Source organism: Glycine max, chromosome 18, assembly GCF_000004515.6.
Source record: "Glycine max cultivar Williams 82 chromosome 18, Glycine_max_v4.0, whole genome shotgun sequence".
NCBI lineage: Eukaryota > Viridiplantae > Streptophyta > Magnoliopsida > Fabales > Fabaceae > Glycine > Glycine max.
This window is the reverse complement of record NC_038254.2, coordinates 17,168,176-17,189,885: the sequence shown is the minus strand read 5'-3', so window position 1 is coordinate 17,189,885 and position 21,710 is coordinate 17,168,176. Positions and strand designations below refer to the sequence as shown.

The window sequence follows — 21,710 nt, the reverse complement described above, 5'->3', positions numbered from 1 at the left end:
AAGGAAAAAACTAAAGCCACGATACCAATAATATGAAATCTAAAAAATAGTAATTGATGCAATCAATTGCAAGAGGGAAATGAAAAGAAATAATTGATTTTTCGTCAAGGAAATATGTTCCCATAAAGGTACAGTATAGTGCTAAGTGTGTTCCTCCATTTAAGAACAGTTAAATATGGAATTTTCTACCTTCCCACCATGATAGATAGTAAATAATTTTTTCCTTGAGCTGTGCTGTCAGTTGAATCTCGGCGTTAGGTGCGAAGAAAAAAACCAATTCTTAATCCTATATTTAGTTAGGTAACGAGATATCCTACAAGCGTACGAAGACATAAATATTCCATATTTTCCCAAAATATAAGTATAAAAAAATCAAGCAAGCTCATGAGCCAAGAAACTTGATGTGTAGATCGACTAATACTTTAGTGATACTTAAAAATTAAACTTGAAATATATGATCTAATATAAATAAACTAATACAACTTCATTCTATTTTAAAGTAGAAATTTAAGAAATTTTTTCCCTCACTTGAATATTATTTGTTACTATAAACATATGGTTTCTAATAAAAACTGACGCCAATAACAACTTCAAGATTGTGTCTCATTGCCTCTTAAAGTAGATTTGAATATTGCAATACCTTTAAAGGAGTAGAAATAAAAGGAGCAAGTGAGCAACAAATAGCCTCATACAAAACCACTAAAACAGAAAAAAAAACTCCCAAAAAGGGACAAACAAGAGCACGATAATTGTCTAAGAAAGAAGGCATATCTAGATAGAAAACAACTCAAATCTAATATATATATATATATATATATATATATATATATATATATATATATATATATATATATATATATATATATATATATATATATATATATTTAATGAAAGAGAGGCTATGGTGATGAGGAGAATTGCCCAAGAGTATGAAGCGGCCTCGGATGAGTTTATTAATTTACACAAGTCAAAAATTGCTTATAGCAAAAATGTTGAGCCTACAGTGAAGTCTGTGATTACTCCTATTGTGGCAGTGAGCAAAGGAGGAGGTGGTGACAAATATTTGGGATTCTCTTTTGTTGTAGGCAAGAATAGAAAAATTATATTTAATTTTATAAAAGATAGAGTGTGGCAGAAGATTAATTCTTGGAGTGGTAAGGTGATGCTTATGGTTGGAAGAGAAGTTCTTATTAAGTCAGTGGTACAAGCTATCACTACGTACCGTAAGAGTATTTTCTAGATACCTTAATCTTTGGGGTAGGAGTCGCAAAAGATGATGAATTCATATTAGTGTAGTTTAGGAAGGAGGGGAAGTAAAGGGGTCAATTGGATGGGCGTGGGACAAATTATGTGTTATGAAGGACAAAGGTGGATTGAGTTTTGGAAATCTATTTGCTTTTAATATGGCAATGTTAAGAAAGCAAGCATGGAGGATTATGGAGTTGATTAGTCAATTATTCAACACGAGAGATTTGAATGCTATTCTGAGAACTCCAATTATGCAACTCACAAATTGATAAGTGTGTTATTTTTGAGATTAGAATGTTAGTACTTATCTTTTGATTTTAATAGTTTTCTTATAAACTTCCCTTAATTCTAGTTATTTTATATATTGTATATTTATAAATGTTTTTGTTTATAATATGGAAGATTTATCCATGCCTCTCTTATGCTCTTATGGTCATTTGTTGGAAAAAAAAAATAGAGCCAAACTGAAGAGTGCCGAGGGCCATTTTGAAGAGATGAAGTCCTCTGTCACTCACTTGGGCTAATCAGAGCTTGCTTGGGCGAGCCTGCCCACAGAACAGGGGAGTTTAAGGGTGATGAACTCGCCTAGGCGAGTGAAATTCCTTCAGCTTGAAGATATCCTCTTGAAACTCACCTGGGCAAGTTTTACTATCACTGACTAGATCAAAAGCTCGAACAAAAGTTAAAAGTGGGAAAGTAGCAGAAAAACCAGAGAAGAAGGTGGGGAGATAACACGAGGAAGAGAGAAAGCAAAGAAGAAACCAAGTTGGAGCTGCAGAGATCGACATCGAAGTGATCGTGGAATGCATCCTTTATCATTTCATCTGTTGATCTTGTACTCAATACCATGAGCAGCTAGTTTCTTTGCAGGATTGGATGTAATCTTCATACCCTAATGTAACTATTTTGATATATATATATATATATATATATATATATATATATATATATATATATATATATATATATATATATATATATATATATATATATGAATATTTTCTACTCATTATTGGTGATTTCATTATGTTCTTAATGCTTGATTCTATTTGATCACTAGTTTCATGAAATTGAATTTTAAGTTTGACTAGAAAGTACTCTTAGAATCTGAACTAGATGAATTCACTCTTTACGCTACCTTGCTAGAAATAGAGCATAACGTTTTGATTGCTAATAGCACGAGATTATGATTGTAATGTTGGAATATTTATTTCATATGCGAGGAATCGATATTTGATAAATATTCTTAGGATTCTCAAATGCAAGGAATCGATTCGGGATGATCTAACGTGTGCATCAGGGATGTTGGAAAATGATTCGTATGTATTAATTTCATTTAGATACTGAAGATATGAAGGATGAAATCCAATCCTATGCTTTTCTTGAATTAATTAAATCCATTTTATTCGTTTTCTTAATTTTACATGTTTATGACTTTTATGCTATTTACCTTTCTTTCATTAAACCCATGAAATTTCGATCGAATCCTTTGTATATATCTATTGAATTGTTTTCTTTTATCTGGAGAAACTATGTAACTTAAGTCCCTATGGAGATGATCTCATTTATAAAATTTGTAACCTGCGATGACATTGGTACGCTTGCCAAAAGTCTAACAAGTTTCTGGCGCCATTGTCGGGGATTTGAGTCGCTCACTTAGTTCTTTCAGATTTTATTTTTCAGTTTATAGGTCATTTTTCTTACTTTTGTTGTTTTCTTATTTTGATTTTGTATAAATTATCTCCTTTTATATTTTGTTTTCGCTAACCTTGATGCTTACGGTTTATTGTAGTTTGGTCTTTGTCCTTTATGCAAGGTAAAGTTCCTATAGATAAATTGCTATTTGATTCGGAAATTGCCAAGACTGAAAAGGAAGAACAAGAAGAAAAAGAAACAAGCAACAACTAAGCCACCGGGTGAATCTTCTTCTATTGATTCTCCCTCAATCGAAAAGCCACTTGTAATTGATAATATGGCTGATAGAGATGGAGAAGGCAATAAACCACCAAGGAGGACTCTTGGTGACTATGCTTATCAACAAGGACCAAAGCATTTCAACAACATAGTCATTCCTCCTTTCACCAACAAGGTTGTGGAGTTTAAGCCAACATTGCTCAGTTCGATTGGTTCACATCCTTTTGCTAGAATGGGTCATGAAGATTCATACACACATTTGTCTACCTTCATGGAGTTATGCAGTACCATGGGAGCCTTTGATGAAGATGTTGAAGCTATCTATCTTAGAGCTTTTCCGTTCTCCTTGATAGGTAAAGCATGGACATGGCTCTTATCACATCCAAACAAAAGTCTCAACACTCGGGAAGATATGGAGGAAAAGTTCATTGCAAGATTCATTCCTCCGTCCAGATTCATTAGTGCAAAGTCAGCCATTGCTACTTTTTTCCAAGGGTCTGATGAACCTCTCTGTGAAACATGGGAGTGATTCAAATCTTTACTAAGGAGATGCCTAAACCATGATTTTGATGATGTTGCACAACTACATATTTTCTATAGTGGTTTCAGACCTCAAACAAAGATGATTCCTGATGCCTTAATTGAAGGTACTATGATTTCCAAGAGCCCTGGGGAAGCAATTGTAATCATTGACTCCATAGCAACTGGTGATTATCAAAGTCACCATGATAAGGCTCCGATTCAAAGGAAAGGTATAATGGAGTTGGATACTCATAATGCAATTCTAGCTTAAAACAAACTCTTGACTCAGCAAATAGAGGCCTTAACAAAATAGATTGGCCAACTTCCTCGATAATTTTAGCAAGATGGATCACAAAAATGCACCAAGCTCATCAAGTTCATCAAATTCTTAGATGTGATTTTTGTGGTGGTGACCATCAGAATGACCACTGCTCAGCACTTGGTGATTGCCAACATGGGGAGGAGGCCCATTATTTGTAGAATCAAGGCAAACCTCAACAAAGTTTTCAAGGAAATTATCAAGGCTAAAGAGGTGATCAAGGTTCAAATCAGCCTTATGGCCGAAGGCAACAAAATAATAATGCATATTTTGGTCCCTCTAACCCTTCTTTTGTAGGTCCTTCTAAAAACTCTTATGTAGGTCCTTCAAATAGGGCTCCACCACAACAATAACAATAAGTTCAATCTAATAAAATGTTAAAAATAGAAGATACTCTAACTCAGTTTATGCATATGCCCATCATATATCATAAGAACATTGATACTTCTATTAAAAATCTTGAAGTTTAGGTTGGAGAGCTTGCAAAACAAGAATTTAAGAATAAAAGAAGAAAAAAAGAAAAAGAAAATTGTAAATTTAAATTATCACACTAATATTTTTAATAAAATTAACATTTATGCCAATAAAAAAAATCCCACCAATTCTTGTAATCCAACCAAAAAATCGTCATATAGATATTTTTTTCGTGTTCCAAAGTTCCTTTTCTTACATACAAATACCCCAAACCAAACCCAAGTCACTTGCTTACTTTTTAATCTCTGATCCGAACGAAGTAACGAACCAACAATAAGTCAATCACCCTGTCTCTCCTAAGCCCCCAAAACACAGTCCCAAATCGAACAAAATCAACTAACTAAACCCTCCAACGTTGTTATTATGCAGACAACAACAAGTTCCAACACCGCCGCCACCACGTTCCGTTCCGGCATGGAGCTCTTCCACCGCGCGAAGGCGGTGCGCCTCCGCAGCCACCACGACAAGTACCTCCTGGCCGACGAGGACGAGGAGTCCGTCACGCAGGACCGCAACGGATCCTCCCGCAACGCCAAGTGGACGGTGGAGCTCATTCCGGAGTTCGACAACATCATCAGACTCAAGAGCTGTTACGGAAAATACCTGACGGCGTCCAACCAGCCGCTGCTCCTCGGCGTCACGGGCCGCAAGGTGGTGCAGAGCGTGCCTCGGCGGCTCGACTCCTCCGTCGAGTGGGAGCCCGTTCGCGACGGCGCGCAGGTCAAGCTCAAGACCCGTTACGGGAACTTTCTCAGAGCCAACGGGGGGGTTCCACCTTGGAGGAACTCCGTGACGCACGATATCCCGCATAGGACCACTACACAGGATTGGATCCTCTGGGATGTGGATGTTCTCGAGATTCATGTGGTGTTCCCTGCTCCGCCTCCGATTCCGCATTCCGATTCGCTTGATTTTGAGTCCAATACTCCTTCTGCTGTTAACATCAAATCTACCACCTTCTCCAGACAAGAGGTATGTATTCCTTTGTTTTTTTTAAATCTTTGACGCTTTTTGTAAAAGGATGCTTCTAGTTGATCGTTTCATTTTTTTTTTTTTTTTTTGTGGAATCGTGAGTGAATTTGAGTTGGGTCGTAGAAAATAGAACTATTGGCATTGACTAACATGATTATTGTTTGAACATGGATTTACATATAATTGAAAATTGTTCATCCGACTGTAGTGTGCATTTGGGTGATGAAATGTAAAATTGATTTTAATTGAACTGATCTTGAAATCTTGATTTTGAAGGGATGCGATTTATATTTGGATGATTTTAATCTAAAAATAAGTTAATAGGAAAGCCCAATATAAATTTTTGATTCAACACATAAGTTACTAAAGCTGCTTTATGTCAAGATCAATTTTGAATTTAGAATCAAAGAGTCCAGTTTAGTTGATTGAGCAAGGTGCGGAAATTATTGTAAACTCCATGTTATTTACCTGCCTTTGATTCTTATAGATAAAAGAAAAATTTGAACCTAAAATTGATTCTTTAACATAAAATCAAACATGTGAACATTTAACTAAAGTCATGTTGGTATTTCAATGTAATTTTGGATAATCCAATATGAATTTAAACATGCACTAAAATACTGTGTCTTAATCATGAATTGTTGTATACTTAAAAATGAGAAATGCTACAAACACACTTTATAATACCCATACTCTCTTTTGAGTGTGTTAGAAAGAGTGTTACTATTACCCCTCCTTAAAAATTGTTGAACTGACATCATACATAATTTTTATAATATTATCTAATTATGGATTGATATATAGTTGAAAATTATTGACTTAAGTAATAATTACTCATTTATTAAGTTGTTGACATTTTTTTTAATAGACAAATGTTAATTGTTAGGTTCTTGACAATCTAACTTAGTGTGACAATGCATTAAAATGAAACTCTTATTCTTTTGGTTTGGTTGGGTTTGTAGTCAACAGATTCGAATGTGAGTTCGCCGCCAAAGGTGGAGGGGAGGACTATATACTACCATGTTGCAGAAGATAATGGGGATGTGGATGATGAGAATGTGCAGGGTTATTCTTTGAATTTCAAAGGGAATGGGGTTGAGCAGTTGGCTCGGAAGTTTGAGGAAGAAACGGGACTTGAGGGAGTTATTGTGTGCACTCGAAGTCCTTTGAATGGAAAACTCTACCCTCTTCGCTTGCAGCTTCCTCCAAACAATGTCACCATGCAGGTTGTTTTGGTTCTTCCCTCGTCTAAAGGTGAGTTTTTCCCCTTGTCAAATGTTTTTCTCGTCAATGCTGAGTCTACTGTTTTACACGCATCATAGTGCTTGTTATGCTACAAAATTTGATGAAGTGTTAGCTGAGGTCAAAGAATGAATTTTATGGGGAATTCATTTAACCGTTTGTGCTAAAATTTAGGATATAAAAATATCAAATTGATATTCCTAGATTTTTGCCTTTGAATGTGGCAATTTTCTAGACTTGTTATCGTTTGAAACCTGTATATTTGACAGCTTTTTTGTCTGAATACAGATCAAGAAGTTGAGAAATAATTTTTTGGTATTGAAATTTGTTTAAACTAGATTTTTAGCTAAGCTATTCTTCCACTACGTTTTTTTTTCCAACTAAATTTGTGTGCTATAACCTATAAGATATTTCTCTAAAATAAAAAAACTACAAGGTATATTGAATCCTAAAATGAGTAGGTACCAAAAGCTCCACCATTTGAGTCCGTAATCTAACTATGTTCCCTTCAGTTTCTTCCTCCTCACCTTTAGGTTCGATTTGTCTTAAATGTTATCCCTTAAATGTTATCCTGTTGAACTAACATTTGGTTTTTGTTCTGGTTTTTCAGTGGCAAGAGAATTTGAGGAGCAAGGTATACTATGACAAGTTAGATTATTGTTGGAGTCTTGAATTGAATCTACTGAAATGCAACTTGTGATTCAAGCGTGTTTCGAATTTTATGTGATAACATTTAAGAATATGTTGCAAAGTTCCACCTGTTTCAAGTGATCCATTGCATTTATAAGGCAGAATTCATCAAGGTCCAATGGCGATACCTTAAAGTTTCCCTGGTAAGGGTCGTATCAGCAATATCCTCTATTAAGTGGCGTTGAAGGGTTGTAGATGATTCTGATGGAGATGGAAGTCTTTGTTGGACTTCCTATTTATTAGCGCTGTAGCTTTAATCCTGTATCATGTGGATTCAGATATTTGTTGTTTCTTGCTCTTTTTGGTATTTTTCTGTTTTTCATGTTTTTTTAAGATGTATCATTTGTATAGACAACTTTTATCAGAAAAGTAGAGGTATATTTTTTCAGTCATATATAACTTTAAGGAATTTGAAGCATTTTTTAATCAGATATAATTTTTGCCTCATTAGTTTGTATTTGCTGTTTGGAATGAAATTCATATTCAAATGTGGAAAAACCGCAAGTGACCTTTCCAGTTTGCACCTTGTAGATCATCACAGTATACAACAACAACAACAACGCCTTATCCCACTAGGTGGGGTCGGCTACATGGATCAACTTCCGCCATAATGTTCTATCAAGTACCATACTTCTATCCAAACCATTAATTTCGAGATCCTTTTTGATAACCTCTCTTATAGTCTTTTTGGGTCTTCCTCTGCCTCGAATTGTTTGTCTTCTCTCCATCTGGTCTACTCTCCTCACTACAGAGTCTACCGGTCTTCTCTCTACATGCCCAAACCACCTAAGTCTATTTTCCACCATCTTCTCTACAATAGGCGCTACTCCAACCCTCTCTCTAATAGCTTCGTTTCTAATTTTATCCTGTCGAGTCTTACCACACATCCACCGCAACATCCTCATCTCCGCTACACCTACTTTATTCTCATGTTGGCTCTTGACTGCCCAACATTCTGTTCCGTACAAAATCGCCGGTCTTACCGCAGTCCGATAAAACTTTCCCTTTAGCTTGATTGGTACCTTTGCATCACATAACACCCCCGATGCTTTTCTCCATTTCATCCATCCTGCTTGAATGCGATGATTCACATCCCCTTCAATTTCCCCATCATCCTGTATTACAGACCCAAGATATTTAAACCGTGTGACTTGAGGGATAGTATGGTCTCCTATTTTCACCTCTGAGTTAGAAACCCTCCTTCTTTTGTTGAACTTACATTCCATATACTCCGATTTGCTTCTGCTTAGGCGAAAGCCATGTGTTTCTAGAGCTCGTCTCCAAGTTTCCAACCTCTCATTCAACTCCTCCCTCGACTCTCCAAGGAGGACTATGTCATCTGCAAAAAGCATGCATCTCGGCGCTATCTCTTGGATTTGTTCCGTGAGGACATCCAGAATTAAGGTAAAAAGGTAGGGGCTAAGGGTTGACCCTTGATGTAAACCAATTGTGATGGGAAAATCGTCTGACTCTCCACCCTGTGTCCTAACACTAGTCGATACCCTATCATACATATCTTGGATAGCTCGAATATATGCAACCCTAACCCCTTTCTTCTCTAGAGCTTTCCACAAAATCTCTCTAGGCACTCTATCATACGCTTTCTCCAAGTCAATAAAAATCAAGTGCAAGTCTTGTTGGGCCATGCGATATTGCTCCATCACCCGCCGTAATAAATAAATCGCTTCCATGGTCGACCTTCCCGGCATGAAACCAAATTGATTCTCAGTAACTTGAGTCTCCTTTCTTAATCTCCGTTCGATCACTCTTTCCCATAATTTCATGGTATGACTCATGAGCTTGATTCCCCTATAATTTGCACAATTTTGTATATCCCCCTTGTTCTTATAGATTGGCACTAACGTGCTTCTCCTCCATTCCTCCGGCATGCGTTTTGACCTCATAATTTCGTTAAAGAGTTCGGTGAGCCACTCAAGACCTCTATCTCCAAGAGTTTTCCACACTTCAATAGGTATGTTGTCTGGCCCCACCGCCTTACCATTACTCATTCTTTTCAACGTTTCCTTTACTTCCTGTTTTTGAATCCGACGATAGTACTTATAGTTCCGGTCCTCTTTTCTTGTTTCCTTTACTTTCCTGTAGATCATCACAGTATGGTAAAATTAATATTGTATTGACGCAATAAGCTTCATGTTATTTGTCCATATGATCCAATGAGCATTAGTCATTTTGCTCTGCTGGAAACAAGAGAAAAAAAAACCAATATATACTTTGATTCAAAGGGGTGAACAAATATATAATCCAAATGCATCGAATACATAGCATTTAGATTCGCGAGGCTGATGTTTTCAATCATTTCATGGAGATGTTATCATTTCCCGGCTGAAAAGCAAAAATGTAAATAGTGATTTTCGTTTCTATAGTGTGCTGAAAAAATTTGTTCCCAAAGATGAAAATTTAAATTTTAGTTCTCGAAAGTGAAAAAGTGTGATAAATATATTCATTCATTAATTTTTATCCGTTACAATTAATGAAGAGACGAATTTGTTAATGCTCTACATATTCACGAATGAAAATTATTATTTACTTAAAATATAATTTAATCTTGATATTTCTCTTACTTTTTAATTGTTACAAGTATGACATTAGAATAAAGACTTAAAAAAGATAAGACAACAAACATAAGTTAGAACAAACATAATAATAAGCATAATATTGATTAATAAAGATAATTTATCTATTGCTCTGAAATTTCTAATGTGACAGTACCTTATCCAAAATATGACTCAGACAAAAAATGCACAACCATTAAGTTAATTTTTACAAAAAAATGAAACTCAACTTGATTTTGTCACTACCTAATGTTATCACAATAAAAATTTTAGAGCAACATATTATGCTTATTAATCAATATTATACTTATTATTATTTTTGTTCTAATTTATGTTTGTTTTCCTATTTTTTAAGTTTTTATTGTAATGCTATGTTTGCAATGATCAAAAAAGAAGAAAGATGAAAATTAAATTATATTTTGGGTAAATAGTTGTTTTCGTTAGAGCGCTGACAAATTTGTTCCTGAATGTGTTATGATAGCTCTTTCATTTAACGGTAACAATGGAAATTGACATATGAATGAATTTGTCACACTTTTTTCACTTTTGGGGATAATAATTTGAATTTTCATCGAGTAAATAATCATTTTTGTTCCTCAATGTGTAATTCTCTGAAAAATGCATCCTTGAAAGATGAAAATACAAAATTTAGTCTCTGAAAGTGTAAAAAGTGTGACAAATATATCCGGCCGTTAACTTTTGTTCGTCATCGTTAATAAAATAGCCTACGTGACACGGAGGGATAAATTTGTCATTGAAATAATTGCCAATGTGGATTGCCAGCATAGAGATATATTTGTCATTATATTTTTTTGACTTTTCTTCTTTCCACTCCGCTGACAAATGCGTCCCTGAAAGATGAAAATGCAAAATTTAGTCCCCAAAAGTATAAAAAGTGCGACAAATATATCTGGACGTTAATAATGAATTGTATAGGAGAGAAGTTAGGAAAAAAAGAATTAAAAAAACAGTAAAATATAACTTAAGATTTGAACTCTTATATTTTGATTATCTATCTATTTATCCATCTATAAAATTTTTAATTTTTTAATTAATCAATATAACTACTTATTTTCCAAAATAAAATAAATTTCTTTAGTTTGATGATATAAAAAAATTGAGTTACCATTTTAAAAAATAAAAGCCTTTTATTTTTTGAAATTTTTGTTTCTTTAATTAATTATTAATGTTACCATTTTAAAAAATAAAAGCCTTTTATTTTTTTGAAATTTTTGTTTCTTTAATTAATTATTAATCTCTATTACGTATTCTACCACATTATGTCAAATAAAATGCAAGGTCGCTTCAGCCCTTAAATCACCGAGAAATACAACTCTACGTTCCAAAGGCAAAGAATAAACCTTTGTATTAGTTTTTTTTTTTTTTGAAGTTAACCTCTGTATTAATTTGAGCATTATTGTATTTTTTTATTTAAATTTATTTGGGTTCTTTATTTGTTAGTAACTGTTTTCATTTCATTCATATTATGTATAATAAGTATTGTCTTGAGTGGAAGCCCATAAGATTTATCCAAATGATTCTTTCATATTTGAGGTATATATATACATTTTATTGATTAAGGAAAAAAATTTATAATTCCGCTTTAGCTTTATCTAGTTTAAATTTTGTGAGACTTTTTTTTTTTATAAAAAAAATAGTTGATTAAATTCTTTTTTAAAAATAAATAAATTTGGTCCCGTGGCCGGTTGTGTTTTTTCTACTCAAAATTCTTGACATATTATTTTCAATTTAAATATAAGGGTACTTAAGTTGGAATTGAGATATAGAATAATTTTAAAGATTAAAAGCGAGAAATTTAGTAGAAATTTGATAAAATTGTAAGATATAAGATAAAGATTTTTTTAATAGCAAAGATTAATGTTTGACAAGGAATCAAAATAATAAAAATATATATATTAAAAGAAAATTTAAAAAATATATTGCATAAGTACTAAACGAATAGAAGCAGTAAATTACAAATAAATAATAATAATAATAATAATAATAATAATAATAATAATAATAATAATAATAATAATAATAATAATAATAATAATAATAGTAGTAGTAATAGTAGTAGTAGTAGTAGTAATTAGTCACAATCTATTATTAATGTCCGAATATATTTGTCGCACTTTTTATACTTTCGGGGACTAAATTTTGTATTTTCATCTTTCGGGGATGCATTTGTCAACAGAGTGAGAAGACGAAAAGTCCAAAAAAAATATTATTACAAATATGCCCCTATGTTGGTAATTCACGTTGACAATCATTTCAGTGACAAATTTGTCTCTCCGTGCCACGTAGGTTATTTTTTTAACGGTGATAAACGGAAGTTAACGGCCGGATATATTTGTCGCACTTTTTACACTTTCAAGTACTTAAGTTTGTATTTTCATATTTCAGAGACGCATTTGTCAGCAAATTACACTTTAAGGGACAAAAGTAACACGAATTACCCAATTTTCATCTTTCAAGAACAAATTTATCCGCCTTCTATATATTTGAACAAAAATTAATATTTACACAAATAAAAATCTTGCACAAACAAGATGTGCATATAAAATAAATTTAAATAATTCTTCACTTATATTTTTGTCTAGAGGGGTATATATTGCTAAGCATTTGAGATAATTTTAGGGGTTGTTGATAATTGTACTAGATTCATAAACGCTTGATATGATTAAGGTAGTTAATGCGTAATTGCCAGGATTAATACTTGTCAAGAATTTGTTGGTGTACTGCACGTAATCCGATCGCATCAAATAACTACTCATAGAATTATTAAAAAAATTGTTGTAAGAAAACAAAAGGATTGTTAAAAAAATTCGATAGTACAGAACGATTCAATTTTATAATCATGAAAGGGTAGACGGGCGTGACCAATTATCTCCATGAACATCGGGCTGAGTTGGAAACCTGATACAATTCATAGGATAAATAAAATGGAGAAGATGAGAAAGGGTCACAAGCCATGATATATAGGTAATTATAATGCAGTACCCTGTTAGAATTAAATTCTATGTAAAGTTCTGTTCACTTATTGAATTTGTGTCTTTAGGTCCATGTGGTTGTTGGCAGGGGATCATGTTTCACCAGTATAGTATCAGGTCGTTGGCTTAAATCATTGTGAAATGATTCCATTTCAAAGGGCATGAAAGTGGGAAGCGTCTTGGATGGACATGCAGTTATATTAAATATTTGGAGAAATTTTTTTATCCTCAATAATAATTTTATTTGATTTAAAAAAAATTGTTTTCTTTTAAACATGGTGTGATCTCGGCAAATAAAGAAAAATAGCTGCGCAATTCCGAAAGATGCGCTCGGACACTCGTGGATCTACAAACAGCATGTTCAAAATTGCACTAACATGTGACGTCGTTATATCCATTATTTCAACATGAAACAATTGATACAGTGTGTAATTATATTTACTCCCTCCATTCCCTTTTTTTTAGTTATTTTAGTCTTCTATTTTTTTCCTAAAACAATTATTGTTTAGAGTATGAAAGTCTAATTATTATCTTTTTTTCTTACTATCTCTTGTTTACTTTTCATTTGTTCCCACAACCTTTTGATTTTGGAGTATAGTTTTAGAATAGGTTTATACCAATAAAAAAGTAGGTGAGAAATAGAGATAATTATATAAGTTATCATGTACGTTTTGAATTTAACTTTTTGTATTGTATATATTCCTCTTTTAGACATCGGAATGAATTGTATCTTCCCAGTCCTAGAATGTCGTTTTGTATCCACGGTTCACATCAGATTTTTCAACTACACATGCATCATTACCTTCAACACAAGCATCTATCACCAATAATCCATACAAGAACATATTCCATCTTTAAAGTCATGGAATCGAGCACGATCTCTTACAATTATCTCCACATTGTAAATCCTGGAGATCAATTTAATAACCTCGTGGCAATCATGACACATCCTAAGGTTCTTAAACACTCTAATTGGCACGCCAGATTGAGTTTAAGATACCAAAAGCTATGGCTAGTCTCTCACTATGCACCCTCAGAGTATTCTGTTTTCCATCATTAATCTCATCAACCATAGGTGCCCCTAAGTAGTCAGGTAAATACCCTATTGATTCTAACTTCTCAATTTCATTCACAAACTTGTATACATTTTCACTTTGTGGATCAGTGGTGTCACCAGCAACAAATTCATGAACCTCTCCATCTATTTCTATTGGATTGCAACCAGAATCTTTAGTCACACCCTTTTCACTCATTAGTTTTCTGAGCAATCCTACATTATTCCACCTACAAGCAGAAGCATACACTTTCAACAAAAGCACATAAATACCACCACTACACACACTCCCCTCTGACTCAAAGACTTGCTTTGCCATTTCTTCACTTAGCTCAACACTAGCATGTTGCTTGCAACAAGCATCCAAAAGACTCCTCCAGATTACAGCATCTGGTTTGATTGGCATTTCTGATACCAAGTTTAGAGCCTCGTCGATGCGCCCGGCTCGAGCAAAAAGGTCAACAAGGCAACCATAATGCTCCAATTTTGGTTCCACATTGTACTCCTTAGTCATCATGTCAAAATGCACAATCCCTTTATCAACCATTCCCCTATGGTTACATGCACTCAAGACATCAACAAAAGTGATTGAATTAGGCACAAGTTTCTCCACCTTCACCATTCTGACATAATAGTCCAATGCAGCCTCAGCCTCACCGTGCATTGCAAAATCCAATATCATTGAATTCCATGAATTCACATCCCTATAAGCCATGCTTTCAAAGACTTGTTTTGCAATTTCCAACTACTCACATTTGCAATACATATCCACCTAACAAGTATTGACCAAAACATCATCAACCACATTCTTGTCACATTTTTTCAAAATATAAGCATGAACCTACAAACCCAAAGAGAAAGCACCCAAACCAGCACAAGCACTTATAACACTCTGCATTGTATACCCATCAAGGTCATGCACCTTTTGCATCTCACCAAACATTCTCAAGGCAGTGTCAAAGATTCCACCTTTAGCATAAGAATCAATCATGATATTCCATGAAACCTCATTTCTCTCACTCATCTTATGAAATATTTTCTTTGCCAAGTTTAGGCATCCCCATGTCGCATAAAAATGAACCAAACTGTTACAACGTGTGTATTCGACACAAACCCATGTTTCAAAACGTGGGCATGCACTTGTTTTCCTTCACAGAGAGAAAACGTGTAAGCACACGCCTTCAGAACAAAATGGAACGTATGGTTATCGGGAACTGCGGTTTTCTCTTCCACATTCATCATTACTTTGTAGAGCTCCATGGCCTTGTGGTGCTTGTGTTTGGTGTTGGTGCTTCTTGCATGGGCTCTGATGAGAGTGTTCCACATATAGGAATTGGGGTTAGGAAAGTGGCGAAACACGCGAGTGGCGTAGGTGAGATTGGCCTGCAAAAAGGAGTAGCGTTGAAGAATTTTGGTGTAGAGAAAGAGAGCTTTTGGGAGGTTGGTGTTAACTGTGCAAAACATTTGAGCATGAATTTTCTTGAGATGAAGCATAGAGATAGTGGTGGGTTCGTTCAACAAGTGGATAAGGTGTGTGTGGATGAAGTGTTGTTGGCTTTGGTTGTTGGTGCTGGTGGTTGTGTAGAAAAGCAAGGGAGGGGGACTTGCGGCCATGGTGTCAGGCATATATTATGAGGGATTATGTAAAGAGATTCACAATGATTCCATACTAATCGTTATCTTCTTCACATTCTTCTCAACAGAACAAGGACATTTACTGTGCAAAGGGTGTCTTAGTAGATGAAGTGGATAAGGTGGAAAGCATGTAAGAGAAAGAACAAATTTACATTCGCACTTGGAGAACTTTTTTTCCAATTACACAACATCTATATTTTTTTTCTTCTTCTTACTACTAGAAAAAAGGTCTTCTACAACGATTGTAATGCATATTCGAAGACGATTTTGAACCGTCTTTGAAACCAATATTATTGAAAGTCGAAGACTTTCGACGACGGTTTCACAAAAAATCGTCTTAGAAAAAGAACCGTCTTAGAAAGTACATTTTCTAAGACGATTTTTAAAAGAACCGTCTTAGAATTATTTTTTTTAAAAAAATTGAAAATTAGTGAAGATTCTAAGATGGTGTTCTGAAAAATCATTTTCTAAGACAGTTTTTCAGAGAACCATCTTAGAATGTCTTTTTTAAAAATGAAAAAAATGTTAAAAATTTGAGGATTCTAAGACGATTTTCTCAAAAACCGTCTTAGAAGGGTATCCTTCTAAGACGGGGTTTTTATAACCATCTTAAAATGTATTTTTTTAAAAATAAAAATAATAAAAATATTATCATTAAAAAATTCAATTTTCATCTCAAAAAAATCTGTTAAACAAATGAAAATAAAAGGATTCAAAGTTCTCTTCATAAATTAAAATGATTCAAACTATCAAACAGAAGGTGTGCAAGCAACATAAATTTTGATTTATCCTACACAAAGTACACCAATCTAATTTTCTCAATTTATAAATATAAATACACGAATATTAAGCACTTTAATTATTATTATTATTAGAAACACGAAAGAAATACAAACGAAGAAACCAAATTTTAAACCAAAAGAAGAGAACGAGAGAAGTGGGTTAGTAGAAAACCTGAAAGTAGAATGAGATAGAGTTTAGGTCTTACTTTGAAGTTTGAAAGCAGTGAGTTCAGAGTTTTTGTTCAAAGCGAGGGACTTGCTGGGTTTTTTTCCCGCATAATTTGAATTTGTTGGATTTGTTACTAACTTGCAACTGCGCATACGACCTATGGCTGTGGCTATCAATGGCTTGAAGCTGCACGATGCTCTTTCTCCACTCCAACACTGTGAAACCCTACCTTTTATTCTATTTATTTATTTATAAAAGAAAAAGACACTTGTTTTAAGATGTTTTTTCTAAAACCGTCTTAGAATGGTAGTTTCTAAGGCGATTTTTACAAAACTGTCTTAGAATAATTGTATTTATTTACAAAAATGTCATCGCGTTTCTTTCTAAAACGGATTTTTATCAACCGACTTAGAATCAACATCGTAAAAACAACTTTTTCTAGTAGTGTCTATTTATACATTGACTCCTTTAATGTTTGAAAATATTATACTGTCAATCCTTTATATATTATACTAATCCCCTTAATGGTTGAAAACATTACACTATCATTCTCTTATATATTACACTTACATTCTTGGAAAGTAGTTGTAAACATTAAACAATGAGAGGTATTAAGTGTGATTCAAAAAAACTTTAGAAGATGTTAATGTAATTTGCTCTAGGAGAAAAGATACTAACGCTTGAGTGATAAACGATAATATTTGGACACCCTAATTAATAAACACATCACCAATATCTCTCATTTCTCTATCTCTCTCAAGATGCATGTGTTCACTCTTTAGTTGTCCGAAAATCATTTTACTTACTATTTTAAGTAAATGTTAACTTGTGACTCTTTCACCTTTTGGTTTAAAAATATCTCACTCACTTCAAATTTTAGGAGAAATTATTAGATAATTATGAACAACCATTTGTTTATGGTGTCGTCTAACTTTTGTGATACGTAGTTAAGTATTTTAATTTAAGAGAACAATTAATAATATTCGATTCATATCATGTGAAGAGTAAAGACACTAAACTAGATGGTGGTTCAAGACCACTTAATAATTTCTCCAATTCTAGAGGTAGTTAGCATGCCATCTTTCTCTAATAAGCATACAATATAATAAATGTTTAACTACTCCTTGACCTCCATAGTTACAAACTTTTTCTTTTAATTTTTATATTTAAAAAGTCTTCTTTTAGTCTTTACACATACAATTTTTAATCTCTTTTAATTTTTACACATTGTTTTAATCTCTTTTAGTCCATATGGCGAGGACTAAAAAGATTAAAAGAAGATTCCCTAAATAAAAAGATTAAAAGAAGATAGTTTTAAAGTATATGGACTAAAATAAAAAATTTGCGTAATTATACGAATCATGTGAGTAATTAAACCCAGAATAAAAAAAAATGTTTAACAACACTTGGGGAGGAAGTGAAAGAGCTACCAAAGAGACAAAAATGATAAATTTGATGGTAATCTATGAGGAAGTAATGGCAAAAAAACACAAGCAGAAGGGTTAAATTGTATTTTCTAAAACTTTCCACTAACCTTTTACAATGAAAATATCATCTTATAAGATAGGGTTGAAGGATAAAAAAAGTATACAGACAAACGATAGGTTTATCAAAATCGTATAGAAAAAATAATTATTTGAAACCACAATTCAAGGTTAGATAAGCATAGATAAGGAAAAAACGATAAAAAACACAAGTTTTATATTGGTTCATCTCAACAACTGAGACTATGTGCAATTCTTGGCAAACCCATCAAATTTCATTATCTTATCACAAGATACAAGTATTCTTTTTACAAGATACTTCTAGCTTTACCCAAGTAGTCTTTATACTAGCCTTTCCAAGTATTATTTGCTACAAAGCCACATTAGGATTCAAAAAATCAACATATTTGTTTAAGGTAGGTGCACACTAACTATTTTAATTGTCATAACAGAAGGATATTACAACTTGAGCTTACAATCATTACTCTCGAGGCTTACAAAGTGTTTTGGGAGATCGAGAATACCTTAGAAAACTTTCATAGAGATTTGAATGTTTAAGAAAAATTGCTCGTTCAGATCTCTAACTTCAACACTTCAAAACTTTAGGTATTTATAAACTTTAGGGAGAAGTAATTGTTGTTTCTAATCGACCATTTTCTTTAGCTTCGTCTTTGTCTATTGGTGGAAATGCCCAGTGAGGTATTAAATATTACATTGAATGCATGTCACCAACTTGTCAAGGTTTCTAATAAAATATCTTGCTTATCATCCTTCAAAACTCCAAATCTTCAGGACAAACTGATGGAGATCAAGGAAAGCCTTCAAGGGAAAAATGAAGATCTTAGGAGAGGAAGAATCTAATTGGACTAGGAGGGCCAACAACAAGGGCAAAAGCTAAGAAAGGAAATGATATGTTGCTTGAAGAAAAGATCAACACCTACAAGCTCAAGCCTAAAGTGAGAAAGAAGAACCCAAGATGCATTTGATCTAAGAGGAATAACAATGTGCCAACTATGAGCTTGCAATCTAATTTGTTTTTAGATTTTGTTTAAGTATTTTGAATTTTCTAATTGTACTAAATGGGTTGTTATGATACTAAAGCCCAACTTGGTTTACTTTGTAATTTGGTTCTTAAACTTGCTTGAACCTTTGTTTATATTTCTTTAAAATTATGTTTAGCCATCAACCTTATTAAGAGGGAGGCACTAGTTGATTCCTATAAATAGTCTTGTACTCTCTTGCTTTTGGGCAGATTGGAATAAGATTTGAGTTTCACTCATTTTGTGAGTTTGAGAGCTGTGCATTTTGAGGGTTCTTGGATTGAACCTTTCTTGGTTCTTATCAAAGGTTTTCATACCTTTGTGGTGAATCTACATAGGACCTATCACTCTTTATAGAGTGTGGGCGTCTTTTGCCATCTTCCTTCTTTTCCATCTTTTGTTCTTATTTCTTTACTTCCATGTTTTCTAATTCTTGTGCAATTGCTATATAAAGTCTTTATCTTTGCGCTAATATCCGTTTGCTTCTATTTGTCTTTTATTCCTCTAACATGATAACGAACTCAAGGACGATTCGTAAAAACAATATGACTCCTTACGAGGATCATATCGTGTGGTATCAAATCCCAGATCCTAGAGTTGGTAGTGTTCGTCTTTTGTTTTTCCTTGTATTCACCATTTCTAAATTGTCATGATCATGGCATCAATTATCATAATGGTGTCATTTATCATCATTATTTTGCCATAACTGTCTTTTTCTTTTTCTATCATCACTTTGTCCTTAATTGTCATTTTGTGTCATATTTTAGTCATAATTGTCTGTATTTTGTGTAGTTTGATTCTCTTATTTTCTACGCAATTAATTTTTGCAATCTTGCATATACTGTCATTAAATGTTAAATAACATCTTAGTTTGAAGAATAATAATTCCTATTTGCTTTATTGGTCATAATTATATGTTAGAAGTGCAAAACAAGTAGGGCTAAAAAAAGAGAGGATAAATTTGTTTCTTAAAAAAAGGATAAAAAAGACAAAAGAATGCATTCATGAAAAAAATAGAACAAAAAAAGAAAGAGAAAGGATTGCCCCTTGCACTTAAAGAAGTTAAAGTTTGTTCCCATTAAGGAATTCATAATATTGGTGTTGTTTTTCATTTCAAAATTATGTATTATGCATTCCTTTTGTCTTTTTATTTATTCTGTTTTGTCTTTCTTGCAATTCCTTTTTGACTTTTAGCTTCTTTCTAATTAGCATTTCTTGTTTGTCTCTTAAATTTATTTTTAGTTTTGTCTAGAAGTTTTCCTTTTTCTTGGCTTCTGAGTGATAACTTTGGTAAGAGTCGTTGACAAATTGTATGTGCTTTTGATAATTGATGCATGCTTAGGTTCTATTTATGAACTTATAAAACGGAACTGAATGGTAAAAGACAAATAGTGTTTTCATTAAATCATAAGCCATTTTTTGTTGGAAACATGAGTGAAATCATTTTAAAGAGAGTATATACATGAAAAGATTGGCAATGTCCTTTTAATTTTGAAATTAATTTTACCAATTCTGCGAAAAAAATGAGTGGAGAAAGTACACTTCCATCCCTTGGACCAAAAACTTAATGTACTTCTTTACAAGGGAGTTAGAAAAGATTAGGGGGAGATTGACACAAAGTATGAGAAAGAAAGGAGGGAGTCTCAACATGAGGTCTCACATGAGGATGGGGATTCCTATTATTTTGGTAGATAAAGGAAGGGTAAGAGAAACCATGAGAGGAGAAGAAGATATGGGAGGAGTGAAATAAGTTATGAAATGAGACGTAGAAGGAATAGAAGTGATGAAAGGAGATAAGAGTTAGAGGAGTAAAGACCCAAGTACCTTCTTCCCAAGGAAAGAATGATCTTAAGGCCTATCTTGAGTGGGAAACCAAACTTGAACAAATATTTTTCTACACCCGGCGTAATGAAGAGAGGAAGGTAAAGGTGGCAGCCCATGAATTTTCTGACTATGCCTTAATTTGGTGGGACCAAGTAGAAAAGGAGAGGGAAAGGAATAGGGACTACCCCATAGATACTAGGGAGGAGATGAAAAGTTTGATGAGAAGGAGATTTGTACCTTCATGCTACCATAGGGAGTTGCACAACAAACTCCAAAGGATTACCCAAGGAAGTAGGAGTGTGGATGAGTACTTCAAAGAGATGGAGGTAGCCATGATTAGGGCCAATGTTGTTGAAGAAAGGGAGGCTACCATGGCATGTTTCCTTCATGGTTAAAACCATGAAATAAGAGATGTTGTTGAGCTAGAAAACTATGATGAACCTGAAAAATTATTGCATTAAGCCATAAAGGTTGAGCAACAACTCAAAAGAAAAATTGCATGAAAGAAATTGTCTTCCAACCCTAATCCTTCCACTTGGAAGGACAAGTAACCAAAGGAAGACTCCCCTACACATCTCAAGGAAGGTATGGCTTCTAAAACCTCTAACATGTTTCCTTCTACTAATGAATCTTCTTCTTCTAAGAGTAGGAACATCAAGTGCTTCAAGTGTTTGGGAAATGGACACATAGTGTCTCAATTCCCAAACAAGAAAATAATGGTGTTGAGGGAGAATGAAAGAATCTCTAGTGACTCATATCCAAATTCCCCAACAAC

General features: G+C 33.6%; 1 protein-coding gene, 1 non-coding gene and 1 pseudogene across 2 annotated transcripts; 1 reads left to right on the top strand and 2 right to left on the bottom strand.

Annotated features, from left to right (window-relative positions):
* Window positions 1–3,627: 3,627 nt before the first annotated feature.
* Window positions 3,628–3,729, bottom strand: LOC113000258 (small nucleolar RNA R71). The gene has a single exon (XR_003265549.1). It is a non-coding gene; the product is annotated as a small nucleolar RNA R71 (small nucleolar RNA).
* Window positions 3,730–4,619: 890 nt separating this feature from the next.
* Window positions 4,620–7,773, top strand: LOC100810206 (uncharacterized). The gene is made up of 3 exons (XM_006602278.4): window positions 4,620–5,449; window positions 6,412–6,703; window positions 7,302–7,773. Exons 1-3 carry the CDS (start codon window positions 4,841–4,843, stop codon window positions 7,334–7,336), a joined length of 936 nt encoding a protein of 311 aa, XP_006602341.1. The 5' UTR covers window positions 4,620–4,840; the 3' UTR covers window positions 7,337–7,773.
* Window positions 7,774–13,766: 5,993 nt separating this feature from the next.
* On the bottom strand, window positions 13,767–15,724 carry LOC106797096 (pentatricopeptide repeat-containing protein At1g59720, chloroplastic/mitochondrial-like; annotated as a pseudogene).
* Between the last annotated feature and the right edge of the window lie 5,986 nt (window positions 15,725–21,710).